The following is a 27,013-nucleotide window of genomic DNA, read 5'->3' as shown; positions in this document are numbered from 1 at the left end:
AGGAAGACTTGGTACAATGCAGTGTAGGTAACCCTGTACTTTTATAGACTATACATTTATAAGTTGGCATAGGTTAAGACCTTTTAAAAAAATTTTCTGGTTATAGCCTGTTTTCCTTAACAGGCTCTTCAGTACATAAAGGTCACTTAAAGATAAACTTGGGGCTTCTTTTACGTAGAGACCTAAGAGGGTAAGTGTATTTACAGATCAGGTAACTGGAAATAGAGGGTTTCGCTGACTGTACTAGAGAATCAAAAATACATGTTTTACGGATCTGAGTATGAATCATTTTTTAACTTTCCCCCCACCAGACTTTCATCTTAAGATATCTTTAAAGAGAAACTTACTTGTTCTTTTATTTAATGCATATCAATCTTTACTTTACCAGATTAACGTTCTGTGATTGAAATTTATGGACGTCCTCAGTAAATCAGTGTTAGTTTGTGCATATTCCCCTGTACAGATTATACATGCAGTCGGAATCAAGGATTACCACTGATATCCGCCCTAGCACATCTTTTATCTTTATAAATCTTGCAATAAAATAATTCCCTCTCCCTACCTGCCCCTTCCCCCACATCAACTGCTGTATGAGTTCAGTAGTCTTTTTGGCATAAACCTGTGCTATACCAAGTAGAATTGTTGCTAACTCCAGAAACTCTAGTTGCACAAGAGTAATTCCCATCAGTATTTCTTACATAATTCTCTAGGAAATAATATTTTTTAAAAATTGCATCTTTTAAAATGTGTGTCATACTTCGAAAGCCTTTAAAAAATTTTTTTGACATTGAAAATTGTAAATATTTTCCAACATTTGAGAAAAGTCACTGAAGAATTACGGCTCTTTGGGCCCAAATATTTATGTAAACAGTTAGAAGTAAAGTGTAAATGCAGTGCAATTACACCAAAACATTTGCCATAGTAGAACCAATAGTAGCTGTTTATGCTTCGTATTATCTTAAATAACTTTTTAGTTGTCTATATAGTTCTCTTATTTCTCTCCCTAGATAAACCTTTTACACCAGAGAAAGCAAAAGAAATCATAATGTGTTTACAACAACCTGCAGTCTTCTATAACATGGTTTTTGATTGGCCGGCACGACACTGGACTGCTAAACATCTTTCTGAGGTCCTCCGTGGCAAGCAGATACGATTTAGGATGGGAAGGAAAAGCGCAGACACAGGTAGGACTACCAGAAGTCATCATCGTAATGTGTCTTCATAACGTTCCCATGTCTCAGCCATGGTTTCTTTATCTCTGGAGAATCCTTTATTTCTAATCCTCTTTTTGACCATTTGCAGATGGGGAAACATTATTAGAAGTTTTCAAAGGATAATTTAAGATTTTTTTTAGGCTAAATAACCTGTAATTTATAACCCCATGTAAAATGTATTTGTTCATATTATCATAGTTCATTGATCATGGTGGACACTTAGTAAATATTTGTTAATGTGCTATTACTTACCTGACTGAAAGAGACCAATGCTAATCTAACAGTCCCCTCCATTTTTGTCTCATGTAAAATGTGTCCTTTCATTTGTCCTTTTATTTATGTGTCCTTTTATCAGTCACTATTTATAGTGCTTAATCTTGGTGTAATTTTATCTCTCTGCTTTATCAGCCGCCTGACCTCTGTTGTGTTGTATAAATGTGAAACATACATGAAGCTGTTTTTTTCATCCTCTTAAGCAACTAGATTTTGCCAGCTCCCCTTTTTTCCCTGAAGACTTGTAACTGATTTTTTTGCCTTACAGTCAGAGAAGGCAATTACCGTTACTCTAAAAATAGTTAACTTAAAGGAAAAAAAAAAACAGATTAGAAATGTTTCTAATCTAAAGAAGTCCGTGATCATGATCTGGCTTCAGAATATGTGTGTATCTTCTATTTAAAAATGGACAGATTTGGTGGTCTAGAAATTCATAGTGTTTTAAGCATTGCTGTGAAGTGGTTCTGTGAAGATATTAAGGATATCTATTAATAACCCCAAAGGAACTAAAAAATTGCCCAGTTTCTCTTCCAGCTTCTCTAAGCTTCTTTCTCTTGTGTATATCTCATAAAATTACTGGGTTTTTGGTGTCTAGGACCCCTTTATACTTCAGTGACAGATAGAGCAGTATTAACATAAACTCTTTGGCTCCTTATTGTGGTTTGTTGTATTTTTAAATTAAATGCTAGACCAGCAGCAGCCACGTAAAAATCAGCTTGTGCTCTTGTTTTCTTGACTTTAGTCACATAAATCTTCTACTCACTGAAGCTTCTGTTAAACAGTAATTTGAAGAAAAATAGAAATTGTAATTTTTTTCACCTCCTGGTTAGACTCCAAATACTACTAATAGCTATTGACAACTATTGTGTCAGACACTGTTCTGAGTGCTTTATACTTATTAACTCTCTTAATCTTCTTCAAGCCCACTTAGAGTGGCACTATTATTATTCTGTTTTACAGAAGAACTAACAGTAATTTGACATTTTAAAGTTAGTACTCATGCAGAAAAGAAAAAGGGAAGCAGAAAGTCTCTTAGAAAGATAATCTGGTCTTTGGACAAAATTCATATAAAATCCACCACTTAAAAGTACACAATTCAGTGCTTTTAGCATCTTCATAATTTTGTGCAATTACCACCACTATCTAATTCCAGAACATTTTCATCACACTGCAGAGAAATCTGGTTCCCACTGGTGGTCACTCCTCATTCACACCCTTCTCCACCCCTGGCAACCACTAATCTACTTTCCTGTTTTTATAGATTTGCCTATTCTGGACATATAAAAATGGAATCATGTGGTTGTGGCCTTTTGTGTCTAGCTTTTTTTCATTTAGCATGTTTTTAAAATTTACCCATGTTGTAGCATGTATTTGTATTTTCTTTTTATTGCTGAATAATGGGCTGGAGGAAGCACAAGCTGGAATCAAAATTGCCAGGAGAAATATCAATAACCTCAGATATGCAGATGTCACCAACCTTATGGCAGAAAGTGAAGAACTCAAGAGCCTCTTGATGAAAGTGAAAGAGGAGAGTGAAAAAGTTGGCTTGAAGCTCAACATTCAGAAAAAAAGATCATGGCAACCGGTCCCATCACTTCATGGCAAATAGATGGGGAAACAGTGGCTGACTTTATTTTTGGGGGCTCCAGAATCACTGCAGATGATTGCAGCCATGAAATTAAAAGACGCTTACTCTTTGGAAGGAAAGTTATGACCAACCTAGACAGCATATTCAAAAGCAGAGACATTACTTTGCCAACAAAGGTCTGTCTACTCAGAGCTATGGTTTTCCCAGTAGTCATGTATGGATGTGAGAGTTGGACTATAAAGAAAGCTGGGCACCGAAGAATTGATGCTTTTGAACTGTGATGTTGAAGAAGACTCTTGAGAGTCCCTTGGACTGCAAGGAGATCCAACCAGTCCATCCTAAAGGAGATCAGTCCTGGGTGTTCATTGGAAGGACTGATGCTAAAGCTGAAACTCCAATACTTTGGCCACCTGATGGGAAGAGCTGACTCATTGGGAAGGACCCTGATGCTGGGAAAGATTGAGGGCAGGAGAAGAAGGGGACGACGGAGGATGAGACGGTTGGATGGCATCACTGACTTGATGGACATGGGTTTGGGTGGACTCTGGGATTTGGTGATGAACAAGGAGGCCTGGCATGCTGCGGTTCATGGGGTCGCAAAGAGTCGGACACTGGATAATGGACACTGAGCAACTGAACTGAGCTGAATATTCCATTATGGATAAACAGTGTCAGTCCATTCATCAGCTGATGGATGTTTGGGTTATTTCCACTTTTTGACTGTTATGAATAGTGCTACTATGAACATTTATGTACAAGTTTTTGTGTGGACATATGTTTTCACTTCTCTTGGGTTAAACCTAGAAGTGTAACTGCCCAGTCATACAGCAGCTATGTTTAACTTTTGAGGAACTGCCAAACTGTTTTCCAAAACAGCTGAACCGTTTTACATTCCCACCCCAGTGTGTGAATGGTCTAGTTTCTCTCCATCCTTGCCAATACTTATTTCATTTTTCATTCTGGCTATCTAGAGTGTGTAAAGTTTTATCTCAGTATAGCTTGATGCATTTCCCTAGTGACTAACGTTGTTGAGCATCTTCCTGTGGTCTTATTGACCATTTGTATATCTGATTTGGAGAAATGGCTATTCAAGTCCTCTGCTTGTTTTCTAATTGAGATGGTTTTTGTTTTTATGTGGTTTTGTTTGCAAAACAAACAAAATCTTTTTGTTCAGTGGTAAAAGAGACCTTCATATATTCTGAATATTAACTCTTTATCAACTATATGACATGCAGATATTTTCTCATGTAGGTTAATAATTTGTTCTTTTTAAGTTAATTCTTTGTGTATAAATACACTACTTCCACAAGCACTTTTGGGTAGTGTTGTAAGAGAGCTGATTCTAGTCGGCTCGTGTGGGTTCAAATTTTGCTTTGAGCAATTCAAAGTTAAATGTGTTCATATTCATTAAACATTTAGAATAGTGTCTGGCACATAGTAAATGCTCAACAAATGTTATTTTAAAATAGAAATAACTTAAAAATAAAAAATATACCTTCCTCATTTTAGAGAGCACTGGAAAAATGGGAAGACCCAGAGAAAATTAAAAAGACTTATTCCTGTTACCAAGAGGCAATCACTGATTACATTGTGATGTATATTCAATGCAAGCCTTTTTATATTTTAAAAATAAAGTTGTATAAATTTTAACAACCTGCTTTTTTTTCTTAACATATTCTGAGTAGCTTCTTTTGACATTAAATATGACTTTTAAATGGCTACCTACTCTTCCATTGTACGCTAGTATCATTGTTGTTATTGTTGTTGTTTAGTTGCTAAGTTGTGTTCGACTCTCTTGCAACCCCAGGGAGTGTAGCCCGCCAGACTCTTCCATCCACGAGACTTCCAAGGCAAGAATACTGGAGTGGGTTGCCGTTTCCTCCTCCAGGGGATCTTCCTGGCCCAGAGATCGAACCCATGTCTCTTTGTCTCCCGCATTGGCAGGTGGATTCTTTACCGTGAGCCACCAGGGAAACTCTGATAGTATCAGAGTTTTAATTTAGTTTTAAAATTCTAATTTGATTAGATTGCTTAGAGGTTTTAATTTATAAATAAGACTGTAATGAACATGTTTGAAAGTAAATCTTGCCCAAATTTCTGATTATTTTCCTAGGAGAATGACTGGGCCAAAGGGTATGAGCATTATCACCAGGAGCAGCACTATCCATGGAGCTGCTTACACCAGAAACCTCTGAGCCATGCTCATGGCCTCTCCCAGTGGTGTCTGGTGACTCAGTGACTCCATCCTAAGCATCCGGTATCTCCCTGCTTCTCAGTCCATGACCATCCTCCAGTTGGGATTACCCTGCAGTCCCTCACCTCCATGGTTACAGTAGCCTCATGCCTAGTCCCTCTTCACCTGCTCTCCTCTCGCCCCAGCCATTCCTCATAATGAAACCAGAGACAGTTTTTAAAAAAAGAAAAATCTCATCTTCTTTATCTGTTTAGAACCCTTAGATAGCGTCCTATTACCCCTTCGGCTAAAGACCAACATTTTTATTAATGGTATAAAAAGCTCTGTTTGCCTCCTCTTTCTGAGCTTGGGGCAGATAAGCTTTTAAGATTTTTGTGTTTCCAGAGATTTGTTTCTTCTTACTTCAGGGCCTTTGCATATACAGTCTAGTGATTCTTCTCTCTTCTCCCACTTTCCCTTACCCCAGCTTTACCTAGTTGGTTCCACTGCTTCCTTCAGATCTCAGCTCAGAGGTCATCTTCTCATGGCAGTCTTTCTGACCACATTCTCCCTCCCTCACCCCCCAAATCAGATATGACTACCGAGTTATCTCGGACCACCTTGTACTTCTTAGTAACACTTAGCGCAGCTCTGATCACATGGTTAATTGTATAAGCAGTTAGCAGTTTAAAGTCTCTCTTTGCCTCAAGAAGGTCCCTCGTGAGAGCCAGGGCCATGTCTCATCATTGGCTGAACACCTAGTATCTGGATAGTCAGACGCCTGTGGAGTGAAAGAATAAAAGACCTTTGATACCTGAGGCCAAGTGCTTTGCAGAAGGGTGGTTTACACTTACTCTCCTTTCAGAATGTACAAGTGTTCGGCCCCTCCTTTGCCCTGACAGAAATTTATGTTTTTAAAAAAATACCTTGTTAATAGGTGAAAGATGAGTGCCTCATAACTTTAATTAACATTTCTTTGTTGGTGTTGTTGAACGTATGTTCATGTTTATTAATAGTTTGTATTTTGTCTGGTAATTTTTCTTTCAGTTATCCTTATTAGGGTTTTAGGTTTTGGGTTTTCTTTTTAATAAATAAATTACTTATATTTAAAGAGTACTGTGTTTGTTACTAATGTACTAATTTCCCAGTTTATTGTTTGCCTTTTAATTTTGCTTCATATCTTTATAGTAAGATCAAATAATATTTAATTAATATTTTTATTCTTACTTTATTTACAAATTCCTTCTGTATCCTGACAATAGTAAATGTTCTAATATTTTCTTTTAATAGCTTGATTACTTTTTCACATTTTACTCTTTATCCATTCCATATTTATTTTGGTATGTTGTGTTCACTGACTTTTCCAAATAGTTAAGTTGGTAATAGTATCTTTATTATAGTACCATTTACTGAATAATTCCATCTTTTCCTACCAACTTTGAAACTACCTTTATTATATTACTATAGTCTTATATATTTCAGCATCTCTTTTTGGACCACATACTGAACTATCAGTTTTGGGGCCAGTAAAACACTTGCTAAAAACTATTTTTTACAGCTATTATGTATTTTAATATTTGAAAGAACAACTCATCTTCCCCAGTCACTCTTCTGTCTCAGCATTTTACTGGATACTGGTGATGCAGTGGTTAAGAATTAACCTGCCAGTGCAGGAGACACAGATTCAATCCCTGGGGCAGGAAGATTCCACTGGAGAAGGAAATGGCAACCTACTCCAGTATTCTTGCCTGGAGAATTCCCTTAGACAGAGAAGCCTGGCGGGAACAGTCTATGGGATCACAGAGAGTTGGATGTGAGTAAGTTCGCACGCATGCATATGCGCAATTGAACTTTATTCCTCTAAATGAGACTTAAACAGTGTTCAGTTCAGTTCACTCGATCAATCATGTCCGACTCTTTGCGACCCTATGGACTGCAGCACGCCAGGCCTCCCCGTCCATCACCAACTCCTAAAGTTTACTCAAACTCATGTCCATTGAGTTGGTGATGCCATCTAACCATCTCGTCCTCCGTCGTCCCCTTCTTCTCTCGCCTTCAGTCTTTCCCAGCATCAGGGTCTTTTCAAAAGAGTCAGTTCTTTGCATCAGGTGGCCAAAGTTTTGGAGTCTCAGCCTCAGCATCAGTCCTTCCAGTGAACACCCAGGACTGATTTCCTTTAGGATGGACTAGTTGGATCTCCTTGCAGTCCAAGGGACTCTCAAGAGTCTCTCCAACACCACAGTTCAAAAGCATCAATTCTTCTGGCTCAGCTTTCTTTATAGTCCAACTCTCACATTCATACATGACTACTGGGAAAACCATAGCTCTGAGTAGACAGACCTTTGTTGGCAAAGTAATGTCTCTGCTTTTGAATATGCTGTCTAGGTTGGTCATAACTTTTCTTCCAAGGAGTAAGCTTCTTTTTATTTCATGGCTGCAGTCACCATCTGCAGTGATTTTGGAACCCCCCAAAATAAAGTGTCTCACTGTTTCCATTGTTTTCCTATTTACCATGAGTGATGGGACTGGATGCCATGATCTTAGTTTTCTGAATGTTGAGTTTTAGCCAACTTTTTCACTCTCCTCTTTCACTTTCATCAAGAGGCTCTTTAGTTCTTCTTTGCTTTCTGCCCTAAGGGTGGTGCCATCTGCATATCTGAGGTTATTGATATTTCTCCTGGCAATCTTGATTCCAGCTTATCCTTCCTCCAGCCCAGCATTTCTCATGATGTACTCTGCATATAAGTTAAATAAACAGGGTGATTATATACAGCCTTGACGTACTCCTTTCCTATTTTGGAACCAGTCTGTTTTTCCATGTCTGTTTCTAACTATTGCTTCTTGACCTGCATACAGATTTCTCAAGAGGCAGGTCAGGTGGTCTGGTATTCCCCTCTCTTGAAAAATTTTCCACAGTTTGTTGTAATCCACACAGTCAAAGGCTTTGGCATAGTTAATAAAGCAGAAGTAGATATTTTTCTGGAACGCTCTTGCTTTTTCAGTGATCCAGCCAATGTTGGCAATTTGATTTCTGGTTCCTCTACCTTTTCTAAATCCTGCTTGAACATTTGGAAGTTCATGGTTCACGTACTGTTGAGGCCTGGCTTGGAGAATTTTGAGCATTATTTCGCTAGCATGTGAGATGAGTGCAATTGTGTGGTAGTTTGAGCATTCTTTGGCATTGCCTTTCTTTGGGATTGGAATGAAAACTGTGGCCACTGCTGAGTTTTCCAAATTTGCTGGCATGTTGAGTGCAGTGCTTTCACAGCATCATCTTTTCACTTTTAGTAAACAGTGTATTCACATTAAACAAGACATGTTGCCGGCCTTCAAGCCATCAATCATTGCAGCTACCTCCCCCTCCATAATGGTGCTCCCTCAGGGGCATTAAGAATGGAGAAAAACCAGATCTTGGTCCCAAATAGTTAAGATGCATATCAAATAATTTTTTTTTGTAATTAGCTTAATCTTTTGAATGTTTAATTGCCTTTTTTCCCCTCCTCCCCACAAAAATTCCTATATATCCCAGCTCCTCCCTTACCTCTTTGAAACAGTTCCTCAGAGCTATTTTAGAGCTGTTTCCTAAGCTGTATTGCTCAGTAAGATCCTCCGAAGAAAACATAACTCACAACTTTTAGGTCATGTGGTTTTTTTCTCCTTCAGTCAACGAGATTTTTAAAAAATATTTATTTATTTAGCTGCACCAGGTCTTACTTATGGCATGCAAGAACTTTAGTTGCAGCACATGAGATCTAGTTCTCTGGACCAGGGATTTAACCCAGGCCCCGGCATTGGGGTCATGGAGTCTTAGTCACTGACTTAACAGGGAAGTCTCCAGTCAAAAGGATTTAAATGAAAATTCTTGAAGTACTATGAATTACATAATTTGAAATGATCTACCATGTGACAGTACTGTACCATCCTACACAGGAACATGAAATCTTTGCTTATTAAGTTTTTTTTTTTAATCTCACTAAAAAGATTTGGGTAAAAAAAATTTTTCTTACAAGTCTACAAATTTCTTAAAATATTATGAATTTTTTATAGCTGTTAGGAAGGAAATATTTTTGCCTATTCTGTTTTTCTAACTGTGATTGGTACACAAATAAATGCCATTTATTTTTTGTATTTTTTTATCTTTAATAGTGTACATAGTTTTTTAGTTTATTCTTGTGGGCTTTTTAGGAAGACAACTATTTGATCTTACAAGCAACGATAAGTTTTTTACCTTTCTATTGAGCATATTTATTTCCGTTTTAGGTCTTGGTTAGAAATTTTTTAGAATGCTTGAAATAATAGTGTTGACAGCTAGCATATTTGATTGTAATGTATCTCAGTTTATTTTAGGAAGCAGATTGTGACATCACATTGCTCTTTGAAGCCATTTTGGATTGAATTCATTTGCCAACATATATTCTCAGTGACAACACTAAAACTTAGCTGGCAATAATTTGCCAAGCAGATGTATAAACAAGCCTAAACATTTGTAGATAGGGAGTGGAGTAACGATCAGAAGTCATACTCGGTACCCACATTCCAAATGTTTCTTGCTGTGAGATGATGAAGTCTTAACAAAATGGAAAAATACTTGTTTCGGTGCTATGCACAAAAATACTTTAGGACTCCCTTTATAAGAATTAAAGCTTAACTTTTACACTGTTTCCAAATCCTAAAAGCATTTGAGCTGCTTCTTACCTAAAATTTTGATAGTAAGTAGGATGAAAGTTTCAGCTGCCTGAAATATTAAAGAACAATAACAATAAAATTAGAAAAGAACAATTCCATTGCACAGAATAAACTAAGAAAAACAGCTGTACTACCCAGAAAGAAATCGTCATGATAACAGAATGAAAACAGTTCCTTTGGTGCTACTAATACCAACAAGGAGTAAAAAGATTCTAGTTTGAAATCACTATGTAAATAAAAAAGTCTGTCAGTTTTGTTCGTTCCATTCATTGTAGTTTTCCCTGACATTAACAATTCTCTGTTACTGTCTTTCCCTGTAACCGTTCTTTCCCTGACAGTAACAGTGCAATTTTTGCCCTTTTAGGTTTTCATTTTTTTAAGTACAGAACTTGCTGTGACAAAATGATGAGGCTGCAACACAAATGTGCATATGAAAACTGGTCATAACTGAAAAGTCCTCCTCAGTCTAGCCCAGAGGCAGGTGGCTCAAGTAATGGCTTTAGTATTCAGCTGGATTTGTTGGACTGAATTCTGTGAAGTGAAAACTCACAAGACAGTGGAAGGTCTTCAGGCTCACATTGGAGCTTAATGAAACAATTTAGAAATGATTCCAGCACCATGTAACTTTCTTGTTTGTTTGTTTGTTTTTAAGTGTTTTCCAAAGCTGTTATGGTAAATTCTTGATGATGATGTTGATGATTAAGAGCTCATATATATTGATGGGTTACTGTGTACTAGCCACTGTTCTAAATGTTCCTCAAAAATGATCAAATTTAAACAGTTCTTAAATATACTGGTTTTTAGATAAATGTTCCCTAGTAAAGTTTTCCTGCTTTTCAAAGTCAAGTGACAAATTGATGAAATAGGTGAATTAGGGGTGACACATACCCTCCCCTCTATTATTTCTCTGCAGTTCTGAGGCTTTAGGATAAAGAAATGAGGAAAGGTGATTGAGATAATCTTGAACCATTTGGGAGGAAATGGAAGGAAAAGATAAAAGCTCTTTGAATACACTTTTCTTCCTAGTACTAATTCAGCTAGTTTTTAGGTGCCCCAAGTTATGGGTTGATGAAGAGTCAGATATGACTTAGCAACTAAACAAGTAAATATATAAATAAATATTAGGACATTACTAGTACTTGTGCCTATGGCAACCTACTCCAGGTTTCTTGCTTGAAAAATCCCGTTGACAGAGGAACCTGGTGGGCTACAGTCCATGGGGTCGCAAAGTTGGAAACGACTGAGCGACTAAGCACAGTACTAGTAATAGTGCCTAGCTTTTACTAAGTATCTGTCATGTGTCAAGCACTGTGCTGATTGAATTATATGTATTAGGTCTACATTCCCTCTTGAAAGGATGTCATGCTTTGCAAAATGGATTGTCATCAGATTACTTGAATATTAACATTCCAATGTACATTTAGAGTATTCTGCTAACTGCAAAAGAGAAATTATTTCATCACTATTTAGAATAATAATTCTTGTATAAAACAGTTCTACCTGTAGGAACAAACCACTCTGGACAGACAGCAGACTATCCTTCAAGCTTTCCTGATCAACCCTCATCTCCGGTCTTTGCCTTTTTCTAGGTTGGCTGTGGCACAGAATTTTGCCTCTAATTATATGATGCCTCACATTCCCTGTTATTCTGGTTAAAGTTTTCTTTTTGTCTAAATATATTCTAAATTCAAGAGTATTATCCATTTCTTTTATGTTCCTGGAAACCTGAACATAATACTGGTCACAAATTAGGTACTTAATAAATGATTCTGAAATAAATGAGTTAATGAATAAATAAACAGACTTTAAATTGCCATTCTCCACTTAATGGACAGATTCTAAGGAGCTCTATATGATAAATGTACAGTATAAAGTCAAAAGTTTTCAGAAGACAGTGTTGCCGTTTTTTTTTTTTTAATCTGCAGAAGTAGTTCTCAAACTTTTTAGACTCAGGATTCTTTTATACTTAAAATAATTGAGGGGACTTTCCACTAACTAAAATTCTGTGCTCCCAATGCAGGGGGCCTGGGTTCCATCCCTGGTCAGGGAACTAGATCCCACATGTCACAACTAAGACCCAGCACAGCCAAATTAAATAAATAAAAAACTATTGAGTACCCCAGTGAGTGAGCTTTGGTTGATGTAGGTTATATCTCGTGATACTTACCATTCAGTTCAGTTCAGTTACTCAGTCGTGTCCTACTCTTTGCGGCCCCATAGACTTGCAGCATGCCAGGCCTCCCTGTCCATCACCAACTCCTGGAGTTCACTCAAACTCATGTCCATTGAGTTGATGATGCCATCCAACCATCTCATCCTCTGTCGTCCCCTTCTTCTCTCGCCTTCAATCTTTCCCAGCATCAGGAAACTTGAACACAATACTAGTTACAAATTAGGTACTTAGTAAATGATTCTGAAATAAATGAGTTAATGAATAAATAAACAGACTTTAAATTACTATTACTAATTAAAACTGAGATATGTCTACTTAAAGAAAAATGCTCAATGTGATACTTGTGAGTTTAAGTTTTATTTGGTGTCTTAATTCCTTAATAGCTCAGTTGTTAAAGAATCCAACTGCAATGCAGGAGACCCCAGTTCGATTCCTGGGTCGGGAAGATCACTGGAGAAGGGAAAGGCTACCCACTCCAGTATTCTGGCCTGGAGAATTCCTTGGACTGGACACGACTGAGCAACTTTCACTTTCACTTTCTTTCAATGAGAACTTTAGCACAAGAGAGAGCCTCTTAGGACCTCTGAGAAAACTGCTCCAAAGGGTAGGGAAGAAGCCTGTATATATATATGAATTTGGGCTATGGAACATGCGGAGTCAAGCAGACATCTTGGTAGTCACAAATAACCAATATATAAAGTTAATGATTTTAGTGCTTTTCTTTAGGAAGATCCAAGGATCTGGTCATTGAAGTTCTTCCCAAGATATACATCTAACTATCCAAGAGGCCTCCTCATCCAAAGCACAGAGCACCCTGTTATTGTCTTAATTTCTTCTATCTGAACCACAGAGTGCTTCATCCTGTTATGGTCTTGATTTTCTCTGAGAGTGCACTGTTAGTCAGTGACTGCAGTGGGTTACCATTTAATCCTTGTAGAACTGGTTGGTGAGCAGTTCTCTTTGTTTTTGTTTACAGACATTTAAAAATATAAGAATATAAGCACATATTCTACTAAGCACATACAGCTAGTCACACATGCTGCTGTGACTAGCTGTCACAGCAGTGACATCAACGCATGCCATAGCCCCTCGAAAACTCCATTGTATTCCTGTGAGAGAATAAGTGTGAGGACAATACTGTCGTAGTATTATTATAAAAATAGTTCAGACCTCACAGCTCCCTGAAAAGGTCTTGGAGAATTGATAAAGTATTCCTCTGGATCACTGCATCAGGCCATAGAAAGAGTAGTCTTTAAAGATTAAATTTGTGTTTTTTTACTTTTAAATTTAATCATGAATATTGTTAAGTGTTATTCAGTTCAGTTCAGTTGCTCAGTCGTGTGCGACTCTTTTCGACCCCATGAATCGCAGCACGCCAGGCCTCCCTGTCCATCACCATCTCCCGGAGTTCACTCAAACTCACATCCATCAAGTCAGTGATGCCATCCAGCCATCTCATCCTCTGTCGTCCCCTTCTCCTCCTGCCCCCAATCCCTCCCAGCATCAGAGTCTTTTCCAATGAGTCAACTCTTTGCATGAGGTGGCCAAAGTACTGGAGTTTCAGCTTTAGCATTATTCCTTCCAAAGAACACACAGGGCTGATCTCCTTGCAGTCCAAGGGACTCTCAAGAGTCTTCTCCAATACCACAGTTCAAAAGCATCAGTTCTTCGGCGCTCAGCTTTGTTTACAGTCCAACTCTCACATCCATACATGACCACAGGAAAAACCATAGCCTTGACTAGACAGACCTTTGTTGGCAAAGTAATGTCTCTGCTTTTGAATATGCTATCTAGGTTGGTCATAACTTTTCTTCTAAGGATAAGTGTTATAGATGGTTCTAATTATTTAGCAAGTACATAATTAATTTCTAATTAATGTTAAATAGTAATTTCTTGGTTGAAATGATCTTCATTTGAAAAAGCAACAATATTTAGAAACTGTGTTCTGTATGCATTTAAAGTTGGGTTCTTTTCCGTTGCAGCTCCTCAGTTTGAAACCGCATGTAATTATGTAGAAGCTACACTTGAAGAGTTTCTTTCCTGGAACTGTGACCAGTCTAGTATTTCCGGAGCGTTTAGAGACTATGATCATTCCAAATTCTGGGCTTATGCTGACTATAAATATTTTGTCAGTTTATTTGAAGACAAGACAGATATTTTCCAGGTAAGTCAGTACATATCTTTTAGTCATGGTATAGTTTGTTCTTGAGGAAAGTTCACAAATTAGAATCTTCAAGGTACCCTTTTCCTCACTGTCTTTTTCTCTCAAAAGTCACTGTGAGTCTTGCGTATTCTGTCCACTCACGCCCAAAGATTCACTCAAAGGAAGTGTAATGTTTGGCCCACCAAGGTGAACAGCCCTCCTACTGTTTTCCTAGTTGCCAAACTTCCTGCACAGTCTCTCCTTTGCCTTTTAAATAGCACCTGAATCCATTTGGAGTATATCAGAAACACAGATTATGTATACAACTTCATTTCCTCCTGACCTTCATCTAAGTTCTTATTCTGTCAGGCAGGCAGATGGAGGTACAAAGCTGGTTACGTGAAGAAGCATTCAAGCATTCCTAGGATCCTAGAAACCCTCCTGGCTACTGCCGCCTGCTCTCATTGCTTGGAGGTGGGGGGTGTTTAATGCAGGTTTCTGGCCTGAGGCAGGAAGTGCAGGGCTCCCGAAGATTCACTGTAGAAGTCCTGAAGAAGTGTGCAGGCAGGAGTAAGAATGCGGAAGTCCTTTGCCATGTGTTGACATAACCGACAGCAGTTTGCATACTACAGTATCCTCTTTTCAAAACGCTTTCTACCTCAAACTGCCAGTTCGTTTTGTGGGGTGATTTTGCAAACTCCCTGCTCTAGGCTCTGTCTTAGGCACATGGGCCAGGAATGGGAGTCGTCCCAGGAAGCTGTTTGAATGACTCTGCCTTGCCCACCATCAAGTCAAGGTTCTGGAGTCCTTCATCCTGCCCTTTCGGGATGTATTTTGCCATCACAGCAGGCTGTTTACACCTCCCCACCCCTACCCCCTGCTCTCGCCTGTCACCACCACACACACTCTGGACTCTCCTCTCATACAGGCTGATAGTCCTTGGACTCTTGAGTCATTTTGCATTGAGCTGACATTTTTCTGTTTCACCTTGAGTCAAGGTTTGGATGCTGGTGTTTACACAGTTATTATAATACGGCAGTCAATAATACTTTATATCTTTCCTTTGTTAACATTTTAAATGTTTTCTTATATAAATTATTGTTTTTGTAAAAGAAAGGAAAACGTGTCACTTGGCTCCTAATTGTTAGCTGAGGATACTTTTTTTTCTTACAACCATGAAAGTAATGCATTGGTTTTGAAAACATTCAGTAGATGCTTTCTGAATCCAGTCTGTATCAATGTACTATTTACTCATTTTTAAATGATAATTTTGAGGTAATACTTTAATAACCTTAATTGTGATTACTCTATGGAACTTTAATCCTAGACCTTTCAGAAATCATAGTGTAACTTTTAGAGTGTTTTATTACATCTCTCATACCCTAGCCCACCCTGCATATTAGACTAGTATTTTCTAAGTCTGTTACTTATTTTGGGCTGCGCTGGGTCTTCGTTGCTTTGCATGGGCTTTCTCTAGCTGTCCTGAGCATGGGCTGCTCTTCATGCAGTGTTCGGGCTTCTCATTGTGGTGGCTTCTCTTGTTGTAGCGCATAGGCTCTAGATGTGTGGGCTTCAGTAGCTAGAGCACTCAGGCTCAGTAGTTGTGGCTTGTGGGCTCTAGGTGCTGGCTCAGTAGTTGTGGCACACAGGCTTTGCAGCTTCAGAGCATGTGGGATCTTCCCAGATCAGTGATCAAACCCATGTCCCCTGCATTGGGAGGTGGTTCTTATCCACTATGCCACCGGGAAAGTCCTAGACTAGTATTTTATTATTCTATATTTCAGGTAAAACATAAGAATAATAACATTTATCAATACTTGGTCAGTTTTCATTCCATTCCCAAAGGAGGTCAATGCCAAAGAATGTTCAAACTACTGCACAGTTGCAAAGTAATCCTAGCAAAGTAATCCTCAAAATTTTCCAAACTAGGCTTCAACAGTACGTGAACCAAGAACTTCCACATGTTCAAGCTGGATTTAGAAAAGGCAAAGGAACCAGAGATCAAATTGCCAACATCTGTTGGATCATAGAAAAAGCAAGAGAATTCCAGAAAAACATCTGCTTCATTGACTATGCTAAAGCCTCTGGCTGTGTGGATCACAGTAAACTTTGGAAAATTTTTAAAGAGATGAGAATACCAGACCACCTTACCTGCCTCCTGCAAAACCTGTATGCAGGTCACGAAGCAACGGTTAGAACTGGATATGGAACAACAGACTGGTTCAAAATTGGGAAATGAGAATATCAAGGCTCTATACCGTCACCCTCCTTATTTAATGTCTATGCTGAGTACATCATGTGAAATGCCAGGCTGGATGAAGCACAAGCTGGAATCAAGATTGCCAGGAGGAATGTCAATAAGCTCAGATATGGCAAAAAGCAAAGAAGAACTAAAGAGCCTCTTGATGAGTAAAAAAGCTGGCTTAAAACTGAACATTCAAAAAGCTAAGATCATGGCATCTGGTCCCATCATTTTATGGAAAATAGATGGCAAATAGTGGAAACAGTGACAGACTTAATTTCTTGAGCTCCAAAATCACTGCAGATGGTGACTGCAGCCATGAAATTAAAAGATGTTTGCTTCTTTGAAGAAAAGCTATGACCAACCTAGACGGCATATTAAAAAGCAGAGACATTATTTTCCCACAAAAGTCTGTATAGTCAAAGCTATGGATTTTCCAGTAGTCACGTATGGCTGTGAGAGCTGGACAGTAAAAAAGGCTGAGCCCTGAAGAACTGATGCTTCCGAACTGTGGTGTGGAAGAATACTCTTGAGAGTCCCTTGGACTGCCAGGAGATCAAACCAGTCAATCCTAAAGGAAATCAACCCTGAATATTCAGTGGGAGGACTGATGCTGAAATTCCAATACTTTGGCCACCTGATGGAAAGACCCAACTCATTAGAAAAGACCCTGATGCTAGGAAAGATTGAAGGCAGGAGGAGAAGGGGACAACAGAGCACAAGATGGTTGGATGACATCACCAACTCAGCGGACATGAGTTTGAGCAGGCTTCGGGAGATGATTGAAGGACAGGGAAGACTGGCATGCTTCATTCCATGGGGTCGCAAAGAGTCGGGCACAACTGAACAGCAACAGCAAAGTGCTTTACCTTTGTAGTCCTCGCAATAAACCTATGGTTTAATAATATCCCTGTTTTAAGAAGAATGAGGCACCAAGAGGTTAAGTAAACCTTTTTTTGAAATTGTACAGCTAAGAAAAGAATAACCTAAGCAGTCTGCCCCCCAGGCTTTAACTGCTGCTCTGTATGCCTGCAGAAGGCTCGGATACATTACTCCACAGCTAGGATGAAGGCCTTCTGTCTGTGCTGAATCTTGTCTCACTCTGCCTTGGGTGAGTCTCTAACCTGACCCCATCAGTTCTGTCTCAGCCCAGGCATGGCAGCACTGTGCAGACATGTGTCCTTTCCTTAAGTGTGGGTATAAAGGACAGCCTTTTGGTAATGTGCTGGAATTCTATTTGAGCCCTTATACAATCTGATATTTGTAGCTGAATGAGTTTTCTGTCAGCTCACATTATGGTGATTAATTCTCTGGATTAGAACAGGCAAATCTGCTATAAACAGTCAAGTCATTAAGATTATATCATTTTTTTATCTCAGTTTTCTGAGCACAGAGTCTTATATTTAAGATAGCTAAGTCGTGTTACTTTTACCACTATAATTCAGTCACTAAATCTGACTACTTTTGTTTCAGGCTTGCTTCCATCTGTCTTAAAATGGTGGGTAAACATTAAAACGGATAAATTTTTAAATGTTTATTTAAAATAAACTCATTGTATGTGAATATAAATGACATTTTAATGAAAATAATTATATTCACCAATATTTCAGTGTTAGGAGAGTAGTCGGACACAGCTACTCTCTACCAGAGTTGAATAGAAGAAAGCGGATTTTTTCTATCTGCGTCATTCAGTCTGTTGTGATTTGTTGGTTTGTTTGAAGTGTATGAAGAATATCTGGTTTCACATACATATGCAGCTGAAAAAGAGAGGAGCATTTTGGCAACCTTTCTAGATAATTGTGGATTTTTTTTTTAATACTCCACCAAATTTGAGTTGTTTCTGCCTCTAACGAGTAGTCTCTTAATGGTTCATTAGTTAAAATAATCTGAACCCATAATCAGTGAACCCTTCATAGTAAAATCCATTGGTCTATCTTGCATGGAATGGATCTTCAATAGTGGTGTACTGCATTGTATAGATCTTTCAAATGTTGATGCATTTTTACTTAACTTCATTATTTCAAAAAGTGACATTTGTAAATAGCATCACCGTTCTTATCAGAAAAGTCTTTTGAGTTTTAGGAAGCTTTCTAGCTCATGTGTTTCAAGATACAAGTTTCCAAGATCATTTTTATTCTGTTCAGAATATTTTCTAATTTCCCTTGTGATGTTTTTCTTTGACTTATGGATTACTTAGAAGTGTAATGTTTATTTTGCAAATACTTGGGGATTTCCAGCTGTCTTTCTGTTATTCATTTCTAATTTAATTCCATTGTGTTCAGAGAACATACTTTGATGATTTTAGTCCTTTTAAATTTATTGTTTTACAGCCCAGAATATAGTCAATCTTGATAAATGTCCCACGTGCACTTGACAGTAATGTATATTCTGCTGTTTTTGTTTTATGACTGTCAATTAAGTTGATTGTTTGTGTCTCCTGTATCTTTACTGATTCCCTGTATGCTTGTTTTACCCATTATATAGAGATAGATATGGAAATTTCTCAACTCTAGTTGTATATTTGTTTCTTTTTCATTTTAGGTTGGTCAGTTTTTGTTTTGTGTATTTTGTAACTAGTAACAGTTTAGGTTCATACACATTTAGGTTTACTGTTTCCTCTTAATGGATTAATATTTTATCGAAATGTGATGATCCTCTCTTTTCTGAGTTCTTCCTTTTTCTGATGTCTGAAATCTACTTTGTTTAGTTTGCCTTTGGATAGTGTTAATATCAAAAAGAGGTACTTGCACTATGAATCCATTTATATAAAATTGTGTATGTGCTAAGTTGCTTCAGTCATATCTGACTCTGAGATGCTATAAACTGTAGCCCTCCAAGCTCCTCTATCATGAGATTCTCCAGCAAGATTACTAGAGTGGGTTGCCATGCCCTTGTGCAGCAGATCTTCACAGTCCAGGGATCGAATCCATATCGCTTAGTCGCATGCATTGGCAGGCAGGTTCTTTACAATTTATAGTGACACAAAATAGATCTAAGAAGGAAGGGTAGAGAGAGGTTACAAAAGGTTATAGGAAAACTTTTGGACATGACCAAAATGTTTGTCATCCTGATTGTAGTGATTGTTTTTCAGGTGTATATGTAGGTGAAAATTCATAAAGTTATACACTTTAAATATACACTGTTTATTCCACATCGATTATACTTCAATAAGGCTATTTTAAAAAATGCAGTGCTACTACTACTGTTTGGTTCCACAGCTTGACAACACTTTTATCACCATTGTTTTTGTGCCTTCAATGCAAATGTCAACACAGTGAAATAAAAAAATACCTCACAGATCACCTGCAATGGTCTCAGGAGTCCCCAAGAGGTCTGCGAACCATTTTAAGAATCTCTACGTCATCCCTTCTGAAATTACTCTCTACTCTTCTAGTTCTGACTCCTCCTCTAATTAATTCTAAAATAGTTTCTTATGAAAATATTGAAATTATATTCACAACCATTTCATGACTTGAAATTGAAAGTGAAAGTTGCTCAGCCGTGTCTGACTCTTTGTGACCCCCATGGTCTATACAGTCATGTATAGACTGTATTCCATTCTGGCCTTGGAATTCTCCAGGCCAGAATACTGGAGTACATAGCCTTTCCCTTCTCCAGGGGATCTTCCCAATCCAGGGATTGAACCCAGGTCTCCCGCACAGTAGCAGAAGCTGCTCTTAACCAGCTGAGCCACAAGGGAAGCAACTTTAAATTGTGTAAGGGAAATAGCATTGAAGACTCTCCCCAGTGTAACTGACACAGCCTTTCTCCTCTGTGTCTCCTTGCAGTGCTGGACCACAATCTGTGCTCTCTTGTCTTCTGGCCTTTGCTCATGCTTTTCTCAATTTCTGCCTATTAGTATTTAACTTCTTAGGGCCTGGCTCAGATTCACCCTCGGCTCAGAAGCCTTCTCAGCCACTTGTACTTACATCCATTTGTCCCTTGCCTTCATCCCTGTATGTTTTATTTGGATTGTTATTTAAATAGTGCATAACATAGAATGCTTATATCTTGTTCCCCTAACAGCATTGTAAACTCTTTGGAAACAGTATAAATTTTTATTCCTCCAGACTGCTAACATAGTGCTGAATATATAATGAATATTTGAATGATTACATAAGTATGTTTTTTTCCTAGTCTTACCATTTTTTGTTTTGCTGTTTCTTTGGTCTTTATGACCTTTCACAGAATGTTTTAGCTTAGACCCCAACTTCACATTCATCCAGTTCTCTGTGGCTTCTAGTTAATCAATTGTAGCATTTGTCAATCTTGATAAGAAATTCTTAGCTGTTTTCAGCCTTATAACTAGTTTTATAAGTATTTACTTATAGCCTCTGCTTATTCTTATTCCATGATAAATATATAATATTTATATACTGATAAATACACTGGCAAAAATGTTGGTATTGTTGGAAAATATCCTATAGCCTTAAAGGTGGCCAAAAATTATGATTTTGACACTTAACTGACTCTCATTTGGCACATAAAATTGGTCTAATTTTTTTAGCTGTACATCATATCATTGACTGATCTAAGCAATACATTTTTTGGAACATTTTATTCTCTACTTTGCAAGGAATTTGTGACAGTAACAAAATTTCTTTGACTCATTGGGTAAGAATGGCAGATGTTACATTTTATAACCATCTAAGCATCTGCCTGCAATGTGGGAGACCTGAGTTCAATCCCTGGGTCGGGAAGATCCCCTGGAGAAGGAAACGGCAACCCACTCCAGTATTCTTGCCTGGAGAATCCCATGGACGGAGGAGCCTGGTGGGCTACAGTCCACGGGGTCGCAAAGAGTCGGACACAACTGAGCGACTTCACTTTCTTAAGTATCATTGTAATTGAAGGTATTGTGGACTTCCTTGGTGGCTCAGTAGTAAAGAATCCACTTGCCAATGCAAGGGACACGGGTTTGATCCCTGGTCTGGGAAGACCAGACCCCTGGAGAAGGAAATGGCACCCACTCCAGTATTTTTGCCTGGGAAAAATCCCATGGACAGAGGAGCATGGCAGGCTAGAGCCCATGGGCTTACAAAAAGCCGGACACAACTTAGTGACTGAACAACAGCAACAATTGAAGCTATTAAGAATCAACATATAGCAAAGGGATTTGCCCCAGGAACATTTCCCAGGTAGATGCCATTTTATGTTGTGATTCAGATTGACTGTGGAGAGTCAGGAGCCTTGTTAAGTCACCAGGACACAGAATCTCAAAATGTAACACACAGAAGATTAGTTCTAGCCTGTCTTGGGCTTCGTAACATAGTTAATGAGAGTATGTTGAAATTGAGCCAGGTGGTTTAGTAATGTTCAAAGGGGCTTGATGGTCAATGATGCTTTCTAATGAGGCAAATTGGATGTAAGAATTTGGGTATTTATCCAAGCCTATCTGTGGGTAGTCAACTACCTCTTTTCTGTTTATGTTACCTAAGGTAATTTTTTCAAGGAAAAAAGAGCCATAAGTACTTGCTAATTATAGTGTTCATGTAAGGGGCTTCAGACAGTAGAAAGAATCTGCCTGCAATATAGGAGACTTGGGTTCGATCCCTGGGTCAGGAAGATTCCCTGGAGAAGGGAATGGCTGTACCCATTCCAGTATTCTTGCCTGGGAAACCCCCATGGACAGAGGAGCCTGGTAGGCTACAGTCCTTAGGGTCTTTAAAAAGTGGGACACCACTTAGAGACTACACAACAGCATAGTTAATAATACTGTATTGTGTAATTGAAATTTGCTAAGAAAGTAGAATTTAAATGTTTTCACCAAAAAGAAAAAAAGCAAGTATCAGGTGAAGCCTGGCCAGTGAGATGGAGAGGGTTAAGGTGTCAGAGAGATGAGAAGGACCTGGTCATTCAGGCCCATGATAGAAGGCATTTGGATCTAATTCTAACTGCAGAGCAAAGGAGGGGACAAGACTTAATATTTTAAGATCATTATTTGTTTTCTTGATTAATACTACTTTTGCTGCTTTGAGGAGAAGGGGTCAGACAGGCAAAGAATCAAAGTTCTTTGAGAGAGAGAGACCAAAAGAGAATAACCAGGTTGCATGTGGTAGGAGTGGGGAGGGGTGTGGTGTGGAAGTGTCCAAAGAATTGACATCTACAGTGGGTCTCAAAAGAGAAATGTGAATTGGGGTGTAGACTGGCCAGGCAAAGGCAACAGCAGGAGCAAAGGCAGGGAGACGTGTGGTCCCTGATGGGAGAGCAGTAGAGAGTGGTGTAGCATGGTCTCATATCCTGGAGAAGGGAATGACTGCCCACTCCAGTATTCTGGCCTGGAGAATTCCACGGACTGTATAGACTGAGCGACTTTCACGTTGCTTCCCTGGTGGCTCAGCTGGTAAAGAATCCGCCTGCAATGCAGGAGAACTGGGTTTGATCCCTGGGTTGGGAAGATCCCCTGGAGAAGGGAAAGGCAACTCCCTCCAGTGTTCTGGCCTCATATCAGGATCTGCATCCCCTTTATGGTTCTGAAATGCAGTTTTCGGGTAATATAATTACCTCCACAAATGATTTTTAAAAACTATTAAAATACATGAGAATTTAAGAAATGTGTGATTTAGTGTGTAAATAATTCAAGCATGGCTGTACTAGAAGACATAATGAATTAATCATATGCTTGTACCTACCTACAAGGAAAAGGTTCAGTTTTGAAGAATTAAGATAAAATTCCAGTGAATATTTCTAATATTTTATATTTAACATTTTGAAATGTGGCTAAATAAGTGTATCTGTATCTCTACACATACAGTCACCATGATGAGACAGTACCAGCACAGACTGATATTGGTGTATATATTGCCAACTCAAATGTCATGTGAGTTTCAGTGCTGTTGATGACTTATTTTTCATAATGGTGAACCGCTCTGGATAAAGCTGCAGAAACACAAAAATACAATCCTTCCTCAACTTACTTAGTAATTATGTTTCTGAAATTCAGTATATATTAATACTATGCAGAAATCCTTTTGTTTTTGACAGAATTATGTGAAATTAGAATTAGAACTCTAGTCTCAGATAACTGAGACTAAGATCAGTTTTCCCAGTGTTACAAATATTGTATAAGATAAAACTTTTTCATATTGTGTTGAGCTGCATCCCTCATGCCCATTCACTGAATGCCAAGGCACCCCCGTCCTGTTTACTATGACAATCAAAAATGTCTCCACATTTTTTAACAATATTGTTAAAAGGACAGAACTGCCCCGTAGTTTCCACATGGATAAAGTGGATATAACTACTTTCAGTTTCCTAGGATTAAATGAGATGATGCATATAAAATGTTGTGATTTGGGCCTGTCCAACCGTGTGGATTTAATAACCCAAAAGTGATAGCTTGTTAGCCTTTGAATGTATAAATTTAGTGGTAAGTAGAAGAGAATTAAGGACTTGCAATGAAAGTTTAGGAGTCATGTATGTAGCTTGATTTATACATTATAAAACAGCAGGCAGAAAGTTAAGATTCATTTTAAGAGGGATAAAAGTAGGGTTCCATGGCCTCCTAAAATCTACAAAGTCAGGGATAAAGAAATATGGCTAGGCAACAGTTCATAAGAAAAAGGCAAGAAATTCCCAACTCTCAAGAGCCTGTGGGGAAAGTCAAAATAGGTACACTCAGTGTTGTCTATTTTTTGACAAATTTACTCTTACTCTGTCTCTACCACTTTGCCCCAAACCCTTCTCCCTGTGGTTTTCCCAGCCAATTGACAGCTGAATTTTAGGTAGTTTAGGTCACCCTGATCTAATCATTTCAAAATAATTTTTCCTTGTTTAGTGATACTATGTTAGATAAGAGCTACGGGAAGCCTTGTGTCAGTTTCTCATATGGTCACCCCACACACACACCCGGTAGAACTTTCCCCTTGTGGTTTTTTCTGAAGCAGTGCTCTAGAACAGTGTCTCACCTGGGCTCAGTCCACTGACCCCCTGAAAGTGCATGTGAAAGTGTGTGTGTGTGTGTGTGTGTGTGTGTGTGTGTGTGTGCGCGCGCGCACGCGCGCGCACGCGCGCGCACTCATTTCTCTGAGCAAAGGGGTGTTGGTATTCCTTAAATTTCCTAAGAGGTGTATCTATAAGAAGATTGAGTGACTTAAACCAGCCTCTTCTTAGATGAGGCAGATCCCTGTTTTCTGTTTTTGTACTGTATGTCTTTCCGCTGCCTTTAAATTCCAAACTGAGGTATGATGAATTGTTCACCAAAGACCAGGTTTATGGAAACCCTCCCTAAGCTCCCTGCTTGGACCAGGTGCCCTTTTTCAGTGATCTCAGCGTGCTTTCTGCTTACTTCTGTCAAAGCAGTTCTTCCACTCTGTGGGACGGGTCCATTTATGGGACTATCTTCCATTGTTAGATTTAAAAGGAGGGCCTGTGTTGTATTAATTTTTTGTATTCCAAACATTCAGCATTATACTAGATATGTAGTGTGCTGTGATGTGCTTAGTTGCCCAGTCGTGTCCAAGTCTTTGCAACCCCATGGTCTGTAGCCCTCCAGGTTCCTCTGTCCACGGGGATTCTCCAGGCAAGAATACTGGAGTGGGTTGCCATGCCCTCCTCCAGGGGATCCTCCCAACCCATCTGCTCAGATGGTAAACTCACCAGAGAAACTCAGATGCTCAAAAATGTTCTCGACCTGAACCATTTATAATAAGCCAACATATTCTTCTTTCCCTCCCAAGCAACCAAGATTTTAAGCACTTAACCTGAACCAGGTATTCCAATAGGCATTAGGAAAACAGGTAAGCTCCTTGCATGGAGCATATGTGCTGTGTCCAGAGGGGACGTGACTTTTGCCAACCCCAGAGCTGCTGCATGGAACCATATGCATGTATAATAGTGCTGACTTCAAAAACTCCACCTTTAATAACAGATATCAGTTATATGCACATATTCTGCTATCTTCATCACTGAAAACAAAAATGAAAATGCCTTTTCTAGTCTTCCTTAAAACCATCTATTAAAATGTCTCTCCAGAATCCTTTCTGTTTGAGTAATGTTAATGTTCTGCCTCTTAAAATAGAAAATGTAGATTGAAGACACTGTTAAACTAGTGTCAGTATTTAGGACAATGTTCTGCACCTAAAAGTGTTTTTTATTTTGCTTTATTCTTTAAAATTCAATAGGAAAAATTCATGATTCAGAAAATAAATAAAGCCAAACCTTTCTGTCTGGCTCAATAGTGTGTCCTTTTCTTTTCAGCTTATACATATTTTAAGTTCATGGATTTGAGTTTATGTCAAACTACATTTGTAGTTTTCCAACTTTTATTTAAAAACAAGAACATTCTTTCTTTAAGCCTAAATAAAATCAAGCAGAGCAGTTTGTTGAAAGAGAACTAGACATAAGGAGTGCCAAGTTCAAAGTGCGGTCTCTGTTTTAAAGTTCTTTACACTTAAAGAGTTCATGACTTTAAGGAGCATAGCAGTAGTGTTTCGAAATATGTGCTGTGTCTCCCCCACCTGGACACTCTGATTTAGTAGGTATGAACTAACGTTCCATAGTAAAGGCACCTATAGTTTTAAACAACTACACTAACCCAGGAGACAAACCTAGACAGCATATTAGAAAGCAAAAACATCACTTTGCTGACAAAAGTCTGTATAGTCAAAGCTGTGGTTTTTTTCAGTAGTCATGTACAGATGTGAGAGTTGGACTATAAAGAAGGTTGAGTGCCAAAGAATTGATGCTTTCGAAGTGTGGTGCTGGAGAAAACTCTTGAGGGTCCCTTGGACTGCAAGGAAATCAGATCAGTCAATCCTAAAAAATCAACCCTGAATATTCATTGGAAGGACTGATGCTGAAGCTGAACCTCTAGTACTTTGGTCACCTGATACAAAGAGCTGACTCATTGGAAAAGACCCTGATGCTGGAAAAGCTTGAATGAAGGCAGGAGGAGAAGGGAGCAACAGAGGATGAGACTTTTGGATGGTATCATAGACTCAATGGACATGAGTTTGAGCAAACTCTGGGAGATAGTGAAGGACAGAGAAGCATGGCATAATGCAGGCCATGAGGTTGCAAAGAGTAAGACACGACTGACCAACTGAACAACCACCACCTAGGAGAAGCCTTCTTTCATGTAGTCTTTGAAGTGCAAAAAGTTAATGTATTACTTATACCTCAAAATATCTACACTGTTTAGAGGGAATATGCCTTTCTGGATTCATGAGTTGAGCTTCAGAGATTTAAAAAAAAACAAACTTGTGTTTCCATTGCAGTCACTGTTCCTACTGCCTGAGTCACTTCCACCAGATATCCTCATAACTCTGCCTAGTGTTTATTGTCGGTCTCCAGCCTCTAAAATGTAGGCTTCATTTGGGTGGGCATTTTTGTCTTTTTGTTCACTGATTGATCACATGTTCTAGGAGAGTGCCAGGCATGTTGTAGGCAGACATTAAATATTTGTTGAGTAACTGCTATTAGTGAGGTCATTCGGATATGTTGTTGGTTAAAAAGACTTCTTGGCCTGCTCTGGAAACCTAAGCACTTCCATCTGTAGTGCTTTCTGTAAGAGAGTGGTTC

At 38.6% G+C, this 27,013-nt stretch overlaps 1 protein-coding gene across 2 annotated transcripts in view; it reads left to right on the top strand.

The window, feature by feature from the left end:
* Positions 1-27,013, top strand: part of HSPBAP1 (HSPB1 associated protein 1) — a 54,637-nt gene that overhangs the window by 16,887 nt on the left and 10,737 nt on the right. For both annotated transcript variants that reach the window (XM_068980733.1, XM_068980724.1), the window contains exons 2-3: positions 1,008-1,184; positions 14,090-14,271. In XM_068980733.1, coding sequence (XP_068836834.1) covers positions 1,008-1,184; positions 14,090-14,271 — 359 coding nt within the window. The remainder of the gene's footprint in view (positions 1-1,007; positions 1,185-14,089; positions 14,272-27,013) is intronic.

The sequence above is a fragment of the Capricornis sumatraensis genome, chromosome 1, assembly GCF_032405125.1.
Source record: "Capricornis sumatraensis isolate serow.1 chromosome 1, serow.2, whole genome shotgun sequence".
Classification (NCBI taxonomy): Eukaryota; Metazoa; Chordata; class Mammalia; order Artiodactyla; family Bovidae; genus Capricornis; species Capricornis sumatraensis.
This window is presented reverse-complemented; position numbering and strand designations above follow the sequence as displayed.